General features: G+C 56.3%; 1 protein-coding gene across 1 annotated transcript; it reads right to left on the bottom strand.

Moving 5' to 3' along the window:
• Nucleotides 1-3,278: 3,278 nt before the first annotated feature.
• CMTM3 (CKLF like MARVEL transmembrane domain containing 3) lies at nucleotides 3,279-11,800 on the bottom strand. The gene is made up of 5 exons (XM_060129880.1): nucleotides 11,556-11,800; nucleotides 8,337-8,492; nucleotides 7,183-7,278; nucleotides 6,658-6,778; nucleotides 3,279-4,654 (listed from the first exon to the last, which is right to left on the bottom strand). Exons 1-5 carry the CDS (start codon nucleotides 11,700-11,702, stop codon nucleotides 4,626-4,628), a joined length of 549 nt encoding a protein of 182 aa, XP_059985863.1. The 5' UTR covers nucleotides 11,703-11,800; the 3' UTR covers nucleotides 3,279-4,625.
• Nucleotides 11,801-12,399: the final 599 nt, after the last annotated feature.

Here is a 12,399-nt window from a genome sequence, read left to right as displayed (position 1 = left end):
TTCCCTTCGTTTGGTCTAGATTCTTTTTCCATTTGGATATAATTTCTCAACCTTGGGGATTTATTTTTTCCTTTCTAGTTTTGATTATTCTATAAACATAAAAGTAAAGAAAAAAAATTACCCGTAAGTCCGCTGAGTAAATCAGTGGCGACTTGCCTAGAATGAAGTTTAGTTTATGGACCCTTGAATCGTCTCTCTTTTTCACAGGGTTAGTCTGTTGTCTAGTTTTTATGCCAAGACTTTAATTTGGGTGACTTGCTATCTAGACACCCTGGAGTGTTGTGTTTTCTTTGGGATGCATTCTACACAAGGCCGAGAGCCTTCATTAAGGGGTTAATAGCCTGGACTCTAGTGAGCTACATCAGAACTTTCATGGTTCTAATTTAGAGTAGGAACTTGTCTCAAATGACCTTAATCAGCTTTGTTGGTGGGATTAGGGAGAGGCCCAAAGTTTCTTTTCATAACTGCACCTCAGAGGAGAGAACGCGTGACACAATTGATCTGACAGTGGTTTGTACGGGTTTCAGTAGTAGCCTGGAACTATCCAATCTGAGTCGTCTTTGGAGGACACTGCTGAAACCCGGTAGGAAGCACCCCTTTTATCAGGAAAGCCACCTGAAGGGACGGTCAGGAAACGAGGACAGCATGGGGGCCTGGTGTCCACGCAGGCAGGGCCGGGTCTGTCTGCTTCCCTTCGTGGGCCGTTTTGCTTTCCTGCATGTTCCAGAATGGTCTTGCAAGTTTCAACTCTGTTCTCCTTTCTGCAGATGTGAGGAAGGCAGATACTCAGTGCTTGGAGGGAGAACTGGCTGGTCCAAGGGTTCCTGGGGGAGCGGGAGGGCAGGATGCCTGTGCCGCCTCCCGGGACTGGCCCAGGCCGCTAAGGCCTCTCGCCTGCTTCCAACTGTCACTCCGTAACCCGTTTAAAACCGAGTTTTCAAATCCTGCCTCATGATGAAACTGATGTATGTGGATAAAACCAGTGCTTTTCATAACTTGATTCTGATGTAGTTTCCTCTAAAAGAATGCTAGGGGTCGAAACTATTTGTATATGTTGAAATTTGTAGGGGTTCAGGAACCCGTGGCAAAAACACTTAACTATTTATTACAGGTATGACTGTATTTTTTCTTTTCCCAAAGTAGGTAATTATGTCTTGTGTATTTTAAGACAAATAATAATCACTTCACCTTTGGTGCCTTCCGTGTGTCAGTCACATGAACACTCTTGTCAATCATGGAATTGAAGGAAAAAAAGATGTACATTTAGTTAAACAAGATAACACTATTTTTGTAGCATGATTTTAGATTTTGTCCTTTTAATATTGCTTCCAGCAATGTTGGTTTTGAGGTTTGGTCGTTCTCCCTTTAAACTTCATTATATATCTTAAAAAAGAAGAAAAAAAAACCCCAACCCCCCGGCTTTTCCTGTCTTGTTTTCTGCTGCTTTCTCCCCAACATCTCGTTTCTGCTTATTTAAACAGTCTGAGAGTAAGAATATATTTCTGTGAAATAGTTATTAATCAGTATAACTGCATTTGGCATTTTTTAACCCCTTTTTCAGTTTGAACAGCCACTGCTCATCTCAAACAGTAAGAGGAAAGTGGTTCCATAAAAAAAGAACAGAACATTCTCGGTGCTCTGACTTCCCCTTCTTTGGGTCTAAAACGGTGAAAAAAGCCCTTTCTCTGGCTGGTGTCTGTCTTCCAGATCAGCTCAGGCCGCCGTCCTCCGCCTTGGCTAGCCTCCCTCTGCCCGCGTGAGACGTGCTGGGGGGCGGGGGGGGGGATCTCTGCTGGTCTCGGGCTCACCTTCCACTCGGATCTCAGATTGGTTTGTGGATGCCCTGGGTAGGTTCCGTGGCCCTTCCTGGTTTCCCGCCCAAACGTAATAGATCCCCTGCTGTGACAAGCTTGATGAAATTAAGACACAGAGGACGTGCCGGCTGCTCTTTTTGCTTTCCCACCCCTGCAGGACTGAGTTATGTCTGGTCAAGAAAAGTCTTGAGTAAACTCGCTGAGCCCATTTAAAATGAAGGAATGGATTTATTAAAACATACAACTGTAGCTTTTGTGTGTGTGTGTGCGTCGCTTTGAAGGGTCGGAATGTGTCATTTTCTAACAAAGGAAGTCGAGTCAGATGGCTGATAATTCCCATGTGATTACTCGGTACTTGGCCCAGTGATACTTGGGAGAGGGGCAATGTTAATTTAACAACTACTACACTTTGCTTCTTAAAAGTCTATTTCCTTTAACAGTGTAGACACAGCTGCGGGGTGACCTGAGGTGACGCCTGGTTGGCAAACTTTGGTTTACGCTATTGGTAGGTCAGAGCTCCCATCCTGGCTTTTGAAGCTGGTGTGGATGCCCTGGGGTGGGCACCACCCGGCTCCCACAGGCTCCCACGTTTGACTCTATTCATTTGGAGTGGTTTGGGGGCCCCAAAGCCTTTGTTCCTGTTGGTTTGTCCCTGACAGCAGACAAAGCCTCGTGCTGCCCTCAGTTTTCCCTCTTTATTTCTTTTGAAGGACCAATTTTTCATGGTACTTGTCCTGATTGTTTTCATAGTGTTCAAATCTGTATTTTTGTATGTAGAGGGAAATAATTTTCTCAACACTAATCGCTAATAAATACTGTATTAAATTGTCATGAAGGAGTTCTTGTTTAATAAACGGACATGTAAAAACAGTGTCATCTCTTTCTTCGCTCTGCCTTGCCTCCCGCCCCTTCAAAGGCTGTGGCCCGGATCCTGAAACAGGCCCGTAGGGCGGGGGTTGAACACAGCCACAGTTGGGGGTGAGGACTCTGCAGTGTCGCTGTCCACAGGCGGCTTGGCTGGGCCTGGCTGGGCCTGGCGAGGTGGGGCCACACCCACAGGCCCGTTGGCTTCTGCACAGTCGACTTTCATACGTGTTTTCAGAACACACTGTGTGTGAAAGTTGGGGCAGAATGCCTCGATCCTTTTCCATCGCCGGGGCCAAAGCACTGACTTACCACGGGACGTGAGCCTGATGCGTGGGTGAGACCCTGGGCCTCTTGTGAGGACCTGGGCAAGTCACCGAACCTTCCATCAGTTTCCTGAACTGTGAAAGAGGATTGTGTGAGGTGTAGAGTAAACGTGCCGACGCCTAGCGGGGGCCTGGCGGGGAACAAGTGCGCGTGCATCACTGCTGTAACCTGGAGCTGCCAGGATCTACACAGCGCGTGGGACCACTCTGCTGACGCATGACACCCGGCAGCGTTGCTCCGGGTGTGTAAGGTTTTTTTCAAACACACACACTCCAAGCAGGAAGTCTGATTTAATCCATTATGGCTTTTTTCAGGGTAGGAGATTCACATGCAAGAGAAGAACAAAGATTACAAATGTCCAAAACATGAGTCCAGAGCTCTGGCTCGTTCACAAGGCCTCTTGGGTCACAGGAAATGCCATGTAAGAAGCTGCTTTTGTGTAAAAAAAAAAAAAAATTATAAAGTTACAAAATCCCATTGAAGATACATGCACAGCATAATAAGGTCCTTAGGTGAACACAGAAGGCACGTGTCGCCCCTCGTGAGGGTCAGGTGTTCAGAAGCACATTGTCCTGAGGGCCCGAGAGCCTCTGGCCTGCTGACGGCCCAAGGAAAGACAGGGTTTGGCTGGGCCTGCCCAGCTGCCCTGGGGGCTGTCACTGCCACTTTGTCGTGTGGAGCCCTCGATCTCTTGGACCTGGTAAGCTAGTCTACGAGCTCTTCTTGAAACAGTCTTAGACCCAGAATAGGCATGTCATCTGAAGAAGATATGGTCTCCAAGGGTGTAAAGTATCACTCATGGGCACTGGGACCCACTCTCTCCTAGATCACACAGCAAAGGCCAGTTTTCTCCCTGCTTCAAGAATGAAGAGGGGGACTTCCCTGGCGGTGCAGTGGTTGAGAGTCCGCCTGCCGATGCAGGGGACACGGGTTCGTGCCCCGGTCCGGGAAGATCCCACATGCCGCGGAGCGGCTGGTCCCGTGAGCCATGGCCGCTGAGCCTGCGCGTCCGGAGCCTGTGCTCCACAACGGGAGAGGCCACAACAGTGAGAGGCCCACGTAACGCAAAAAAAAAAAAAAAAAAAAAGAATGAAGAGGGAACTGTTGCTCCTTGAACAAAAGAATCTTGGAAGCGTCGTTCTCAACAAAATGCCTGCCGTGAGCAGGGGCACCAGATGCAGACAGAAGCCGCTGGGGCCCAGGGATGGCCCTCTGCCGGTTTCTGTCTTGTCTCTCCCCCACACTCACCACAGCATGACGTGCTTCCTGCAGTGGTATAACAAGGCTCTATCTGCTTTGTCCCCTTGTGCTGATTTTTGGCAGAGGTTCAAGGGCTTAAGGTCTGTGGGACAGAAATGAGAAGTGGCGGAACGACGCCCTCACGAAGAGAGAGGCTGGAGAGTGCTAAGCGCCAAGGGGTGTCATCATGTATGCCAGGCTCAGGAACGTCACCCTGGGGCTGTGAGGAGGCCTGCTCCGTCAGCAACTCCCGCTGCTGTGCGGGAAGTCACAGCCTCCCTCCCAACATGCACGGTCCCCTGGCCACACTCCGGCCAGCACGGTCAGGAGGTGCAGGAGCGGAGGCCTGCGTGGCTCAGGCTGCCAGGGCAGGTCGGGTCTTCAGTCGGAGTCAGAGTCGGAATTCTCTTCTGAAAGGAAAGCAAAGAGGATGCCTGGCAGGAGTTTCGGGGCCAGCGGTGCCTGGGAGCCATCTCCGGGGAGGCACTGTCAGCTGGAACCCGGGGCTCAGGCCGCTCCTGCAGCTGATGGTGCCGTGGGTGGCGTCTGCTTGGCGCGAGGACCATCGAGTGCTTGGGAGCCTCTGGGTGCAGTCGAATGGAGGTGGGGAGCCCAGATGCCCCTTGCTCTGGGGCTCCAGGCCCTCCCAAATCTGCCTGGGCCGTTCTTACCTGGAGATGTCAGGGTTGTATATCTGCCCCCCAACCCGCAGTTCAGCAGGTCAAAATGGGGCTAGCTATTGCCCAAGACACTAAAACATACTGGAAAATCAGGAAGCTTCTTTTTAGCCATTTCATAGTTTCAGTCTCCCCTGCCCCAGGAGTTTCGATGTCACTTGCCTGGGGACAGCAGGCACTCAGTGGAGAGATGCCAACTCCAAGGCGGGGCCTACAGGCCCCTCAAAAGCCCCCCCTTGTCCTTCTGTCCAGCCACATGTCACTGCTGATCCTCACTGGACACGACCACCTGTTCCAGAGAAACACCTCACCTGCCCTTTATACTCTGTTGTCTTCCCTCCACCTGTCCCATTTTTTTCTGCCTGCACACTCCTATACATCCATCAAAACCCAGCAATGGGGTCACCTCCACAGCCTCCTAGCTGGCACATAGGGTGGGTGCTCCCTCAGCTGCTTCATCCCTACCTCTGTTAGCTCTCGTTGTGCTGTTATGGTTGACATCTACTCTGGGCTCCTCGTGCCCCGTTTGTGCCGTGTGTGTACATCACCACTTTGTCTCTGGATCTAATTCCTGTCTGGGCTGAATTCCCTGAGGGCAGGTAGTTGACCTTGCCCGTCTGCACATCCCTAGGGCCCAGCACATGGCAGCCTCTGTAGGTGTTTGGATCAACAGAGGCTGACAGAAGGGCCGCGAGGGATCATGGGACACCAGGCTGGGGGAGTTTGGTGCTGAGCCAAACATCCGATTTACTCAGTTGCAGGGAGCTGACACCTGCTTCTCCATTTAAAGCCTGCCTGGGGGTGTGGAGAGGAAGGGGCAGGTAAATGGCCTGGGCCCTCCGTCCCGGGTCAGCTCCTGGGCTTCCCAGCATTTCTGTGCTGGAGCCTCCACCGCCCCTGTAACTCCTGCCCCCTGGGCAGGGACCTCCACCTCGTCTGGTGGCCTCCCCGGGCGGGAGAGCCCTGGGCTGTGACTGAGGAGGGCCTGAGGGAGATCACAAGCTCCAAACCAGCTTGGAACTTGGATGCACCCCTGTAGGGCCCCCAGCTGGGCACATGCACCCCGAGGATGCGACACGTTGGTATGGCTGCTGTCACGGATGGAAAAACCAGCCGTCTAACTTGCAGGGGTTTTTTGTTTTTGTTTTTTAAATCAGGTAACGGCACAACAGCCATTCTGAGCTGAAGGATGGCTTGAGGGACCAAAAAGTCTGTGGCACTTTCTTTGGGTCTAAAAAGTGAAACAAGCCCGAGCTTGACTGTGTTTGCCTGGGTGCTGCGGATAAGCATGAGAGCTTGGTTCGCTGGCCCTTAAGCTGGGGTAGGCGAGACTGGGGAGCGGAGGCGCTGCTGTGGGACAGGCGGCCACGCTGCAGCCCAGTGGACGGCGTCCAGGGAGTTGAAGGCGAGTGACTGGCCGCGCTGGGGGCTCGTCAGGGAAGGTTTCATGAGGAGGAGGTGCCGGGCGTGCCCTCAGCTTGCCCTTCCTGGAAAGGCTGAGGCCCTGGGGAATCCTGTGCTCCCCAGAGGGGACCGGCGGGCTTTATGATCAGTGCCGCATGAAGGGATAGGAGAACCAGGCTGTGAAAACACTTCCTGCCCATGGGGAGAGAGGAAATGCTCTTACCCCAGCCTCAAACTAGCCGAGTGTCCCCAGGGGAGAGCAGGGCCCCTGCATCAACCGTTCCAGGTGATGCGCTGGGTTCCCTGGTGGGACCCACAGGGTGGCTACCTACCTTCTGCCTTGTCAGCTGCGGTCTCACCTGCAGAGTCCCCTTGTTTGAGGAATTTGGCCACATCGTTAAAGATCAGGTAGAAGTCAATTGCAAACACGATGGTGGCAAAGAAGCCAAACACCTGTGGGATACAGGGGACAGGGAGGATGGGACGTGTCATCAGGAGCTGGGAGCCTGGGAATGGGGGGGGGCAGCCGGAGCAGCCGCTGCCCCATCCTCATAGCTTTGTTTTTATCTGCTTGGATAAGTAGCTCAGATTGGCGGACACAGACCCCTCCCGTTAATGACAGATAGAAAAACGAGCTGTTAACTTGGTTTGGCAAACAGCCTTTTTGAACACTGGGCAGAGTAAATCTCCAATAAGAGGACAGTGGAGTCGCTGAGATCCACGTCAAAGTCCAAGGTACCGAGGCAGAGGCAGAATATGCCCAAGAAGCTAAGAGGGGCACCCACTTAGGAGTGGGGTGAACTTGAGTGGGGCATCACTGGGCATCGCCCCCTCCCAGGGGTAGAGTGGCTACTCACTCCGGCTGCTTTGGAAGCTCCGTCCGAGTATTTGGCCACAGCTGTGATGGAGATGGCGAAGTAGATGAGGGCCGCTGTGACACAGCGTAGGAAGTCCTGGGGAGAGAGGGGCATGGTCACAGCGCCGTGAGCTCCCTGGAGTGGGGCACAGCATGGGAAGGGGGCCGCTGGGAGCCGAGGCAGGGGAGAGGGGCTCAGAAAGGCACTGTGTGCCAAGAACAGGGCCGGAATCCCACCGTCAGAGGAGGATGGGCCTGGCAGCCTGGACACATGCGGCCCCCAGGTCCAGCGTCCACGGCGCTCCCGCTCTTCCTGGCCCCACCTGCACTCCCTGGTCCTCCCCCAACCTCCACCCCGCCCCTGCCCAGTGGCCCCCTGTAGGCTGCCGTCCTCTGCCAGGTGGACAACAGGGTACGGACCAGGCTGCAGCTCTCCCTGTGGGTTGGCCCAGATGCAGACTTCCCCGTTTGGCGGGCAGGGAGAAGTTGGAAATCTTGTCACTGCTCCCTCTGGCTCTCCAATAGGGAGATCTGGCCCCGGACCTTGCTTTGCCACATACTTGTGGCAGATCATTTATGTATCATGGTTTCTGTCTACTGGTCCCTAAAATGGGGACAGGGGGTGCAGCCCATCAGGAAGAACGCTGGGTATGAAGTCAGGAGACCAGAGTTCAAGTGCAGCCTTTGCTGTACCTTCTCTCTTACCCATTTCATACAGCAAAGTCCGGGATGGGGTTCTGGGCCCTCCCAGGTGATAAAAAGAGTTGTCAGGCGGCTGAGATCTGGGTAAGCCCTGCAAGTCCTCAGTTAACCTGCCCTGCCCCGTGTGGAAATGGCTAGAATTCCTGCGGCTAAGACTCATGCCGATGGGCCCAGTTGGGAACACCAGCGCCACCTGATGGCGAGGGGGGAGGATGCCGTCTGGGGTTCGTAGCCTCACAGAGGGACACTGGAGGCCCTGGAGGCACGGCAACCTGCCCTGGGTCATGTGGCTGCCGTGCGGTGGGGCCTGGATCATCTGAGGCCAGGTCTACCCACCAGGCTCAACCAACTGCAAATGCCCCCTCCAGTGCATTGAAGAAAGGGTGAGGGCCGAAATGCACAACTCTCCGTGATAGCCGGTCAACCCCTTCCTCCCGGGGCCCCAGCCCTCACCATCATGGGCCAGCACAAGCCCTGCCACTTGTCGTTCAGCTGCATGGCATCAGCAAAGAGGAAGCAGAGGGCCAGCAGGAACTCCAGCAGGGGCGCCGTGAGGAAGGCGGATGCTGAGGATGCCACATAGCAGACGAAGGTGATGAAAGAGAGACCCTGGGAGGTGGTGGAGGGAGAAGTCAGAGCCTGTGCACAGCCCCTCCCTGCAGGCAGGACTAGAAGAGGCTCCAGCAGGTGAAGTGACCTGCCCAGTCCTGCAGCTGCAGGATTAGAACTCCATCAGACGCACACCCGTGCTGCCCCCAGTGCCTCTGGGCATGGCTCTGCATCCTGACCTCAGGCCAGCTCCCTGCCGGGACCCAGTCAGGAAGCCCCAGCCTCTCCTGCGTCCAGCCCCCCAGGAAGCTGCCTCCTGGGGCTGTGCCACTCCCACCCACCCCAGAGGCTCTACGGCAGAATCCACCAACTCAGATGGTGCCCAACGGGAAAATCAAACCCAAGCCGTCTCAAAGGCAGTCCACTAAGCAGGAGCCAGTTTCAGAAAATTACACCCAAGATTTGTGCTTGAATGAAAAATTTACCTGAAAAACTATACAAATGTGGTGCTTTAGTTAATGATACACATGCTGAAGTATTCAGAGTTGAAAGGTACTGATGTCTGCAATTTACTTTGAATGCATCAAAAAATAAAACGTTTTGATGGACAGATAGATATGTGATAAAGCAAATAGTATAACCTAGGTGGTGGGTATATGGGGTTTTTTCTTGGTATATTTGCAAATTTTCACAATAAGGCGAAAACATCCAGGAGAGGGAGTGGTGACACTGACACTTCATGCCCTGCTGCATCATTTGTTCAGCCTTTGTGAAAGGTGGGGTGAACTGTAATGAGGAACTGATTAAGAATTAAAGTGTTTTCTGCAGCCCTGTCCACACACTGTGGGCGGCAACTGATGCGTGAGGATGCCGAGGCCCCTGGTTAGTTCTGCAGACCCGTGTGCTCTGAAGAGCAGACGGGGATGACGGGGCTGTTCACTGGACCAGTGCCTGCTGAGGCTTGTGGGGCCTCCTCAGCTCCTCACCACCACCCAGGCACCAGGTGCCCTGCACAGCCCACTTTGCAGATGAGAAGAGTGAGGTTCAGGGAGATGAAGTGGTGTGCTCAGTGTCATACAGCTAAGAAGAGGGCATCAGAATTTGAACTCTGGCTTGGCTGACTACACATCTGGAGTTCTTAAGCAACACTGCCCTGTGGTTGCTGGCCTTTATCTGTCCTGGTTTTGGTCACTCTGGCTGGGTTTGAGCAGGTCCATGGCTGAGTAGCTCAGAGTGGGCCAGGGGGCTATGTGGGGATGACACCCAGATGCCCTACAGGAGGCCCTGTGGTAGCTTCAGACAAATGAGCTGAAGAGCACCCGTATCTGGTCTGAACATGACAATGGAGGTAGCTGAGCCCAACTTGAACAGATGGGAAACTAAGGCGTAGAGATGGGCTGAGAGGCTGCTAGGGCCTCCCAGGAAGGCAAGGCCACAGGACTCTGGCCTGGCCTGGCCCTATCCTCTACTTCCTCTGCCAAAGGCTGTTCTGTCCCTCCTTTTCCTGTCCCCTACCCCCAAAGCCTGATTCTGGGGATCCCTCTCTCGATTCTGTTTCCTCAGTCCCTGATTCCTGGTGGCAACTTCCTCCCCCTTCCTGCCCATGTCAGCCTCCCCACTTGCTTGGGCCTGGGGGCAGCCAGAGGTGACCTGAGGGGGCAGGAGTGACCTCCAGTGGCTCCCCTTGCGTCTTCAGTGCCCACTCCTCATCCGTCCCTCCTCCGCACTTAATCCTCCTAGACCTAGATTCTTGGCGCCCAGCTTTGCCGAGGGCCTCCTCTAGGCTCTGGCCAGCATCCCCCCCACCCATGAGGTGGGCCTGAGTGGGGTGTGGTTGGGGTCCCCTCAGGGGATGGTGGATTCAAGGCTTCTCCAAAAAAGAGGCTCCCATCAATCTCCAAAGTGGGGCTGCGTGGCCAACCAGGAGGCAACTCCCTGGAGTGTGAGCTGCGAGTCCTGGACCGTGATGCCTCATCTGGGAGTCCGGCAGGTGCCAGGCTGGTGACCTCTGGGCTGACCCCAGAGGCAGAGGAGGTGGTAGGACGGCCTCCTGCTATCAGCTCTGGGTGGTACAAAGGAGAGGCTGCGGCAGAACCCTCCTCTTTCTGATCCCTGCTGTCCCCTGGCCCTCAACTGACCCATGTCAAATCCCCTAGAGGCTCGGGCCTCAGCTTTCTTGTCTGCAAAGTGGGAGTAATGACAGATTATCAAATTGCTGGAGATCTAAGTAACAAGTGCTCCACTCTTATCCCGCCTCCCCTCCGCTTGGCCTCTTCCTCCCCTTCCCTCCACAGAGGCCCAGCACCAAACCCCAACCCCACAGGCTGACAGTGCAGGAGTTTTCCGAGTGTCCCGAGGACAAAGGCCTCTTGACTGGCCTGGGGTGGGGGGCGGGGGCGGGAAGGAGGAAGGAGCTCAGCGGGGGCGGGACGGCTGGATGCTAGCGAGGGAGGGGAGGAGGGGGATGAAGTCACCCCGCTGGGCCGCCCCTCAGCAGCCTGGGTGGGGGTGGGCTCCCTGCGCGCCCCCCACTGTGTGGCCCGGGCCTCACCCAATCCCGGGGGTCTCCCCTCCCAGCTGGCTGGACTCCACTCTGGCTTCCGCCCTGCAGCTCGAGGCCCGGTCGGTCCTCCCTGAGCCCAAGAAAGCGGGCCAGGGAGCAGAGAAACGACTTGGGGTTCGCGAACGGCCGATTCCTCCTAGGCCCGGCCCGGGCGTGGCGAGAGGCTATGCGGAGCGGGGTGCCCCCGATGGAGGCCAGAAGATGCGGGGACGCAGCCCGTCCCAGAGGCGCAGAGAGGGCGGAGGCGCCGGAGGTCACACAGCGCTGGGCCGAGCTCCCAGGGGCCCGGCCGCCGCGTCGGGGGCCTCCTCCCCAAGCTTCCCTGCGGCTCCCGCCTCGCCTCCGACCCGCGGCTGAGCTTCAGCGAGCCCGTCCCAAACCGCGGAAGTTTGCCGATCTCAGCCCAACTTCGCGGGGCTGCGAGGGGCACCGGCCGGGCGGGGCGCCAGGACCCGGCCGTACAGAAGGCGGCGCCCCTAGCCCTACGCCCGGGAGCTGCAGGCGGGAGCTGCCGCAGGGGTCTCCGCGCCGCCGGGAGGGGGCCAGGGGCCCGCACTCACCGTCTCCGCCAGCAGAAGGCGGCCTTTGAGCGAGCAGAGGAAGGCGCGCGCCGGCAGGAGGGCGCGGAGCCCGGGAAGGGCCGCGTGGGGCTGGGAGCGGCCGGCAGGCTCGCGGTCTGGGTCGGGCTCCGGGTCTGGGGGCCACATGGCGGCGGCGGCGGCGGCGGCCGCGGCTCGGCCTCGCTCCCCCTTACTCTGCGTACGGGAGGGAAACGGAAACCCTGACTGTGCGGAAGGAGGATCGAGCCAGACCAGTTGGGCGCGGGGGCTCATCCCGCCCCGCCCCGCCCCGCCCGCGCTCCGCCCCTCCTCGCTTCTTGCCCTCTCCTGCCCTTTCCTCCCCTCTTCGCCTCCCTCCCTCTCCCCTCCTCCCCCCTCCTGCCCCCTCCTCTCCTCTCTCCCCGCTCCTCTCCTCTCTCCCCTCTTCCGCCCGCCTTCCTCCTCTTCCCCTCTCCTCCTCCCCCTCGGACTTTGGCTGTCGGGGCTGCTTAGGCCCTCGCTGGTCCGACTGGCAGTGATGCTGGCTTGGGGCTTCCTCAGGCTCACCCCCGCATTCTCCCCTCACCCTTGTCCTGGCGGCTGGAGACCTTTTTATTGCCGCCCCCCGTCGGAGCTCCCACCCATCTCTCCTTGCCCAGAAGATTGTCTGCATTCGCTGTCTCCAGTCTAGCTTCCTGCCCTAGCTCGCGTCGGGCATCCAGGAACCTAGGCCTTCAAACAGCGAGACCTTTCTGTTGTCTTCCTGCGGCTTTCACCCCACTGTCAGCTCCCTGCCCCACTTCCTCTCTCTTTCTCCCCTGACCACCCCTCCCATCTTTGGCCAGCCCAGCCTCCTGCGGCCTCT

The sequence above is a fragment of the Lagenorhynchus albirostris genome, chromosome 19 (genome assembly GCF_949774975.1).
Source record: "Lagenorhynchus albirostris chromosome 19, mLagAlb1.1, whole genome shotgun sequence".
Taxonomy (NCBI): Eukaryota; Metazoa; Chordata; class Mammalia; order Artiodactyla; family Delphinidae; genus Lagenorhynchus; species Lagenorhynchus albirostris.
Note: the sequence above shows the minus strand (reverse complement) of the source record. Positions and strands in the feature narration are given on the sequence as shown.

Coding starts and splice junctions, on each gene's coding strand:
- CMTM3 (XM_060129880.1), bottom strand. CDS start 11,702: ATGTGGCCCCCAGACCCGGAGCCCGACCCAGACCGCGAGCCTGCCGGC. Junction 7,279..8,336: donor GCTTGTGCTGGCCCATGATG/GTGAGGGCTGGG, acceptor CTCTCTCCCCAG/GACTTCCTACGCTGTGTCAC. Junction 4,655..6,657: donor CGCAGCTGACAAGGCAGAAG/GTAGGTAGCCAC, acceptor CTTTCCTTTCAG/AAGAGAATTCCGACTCTGAC.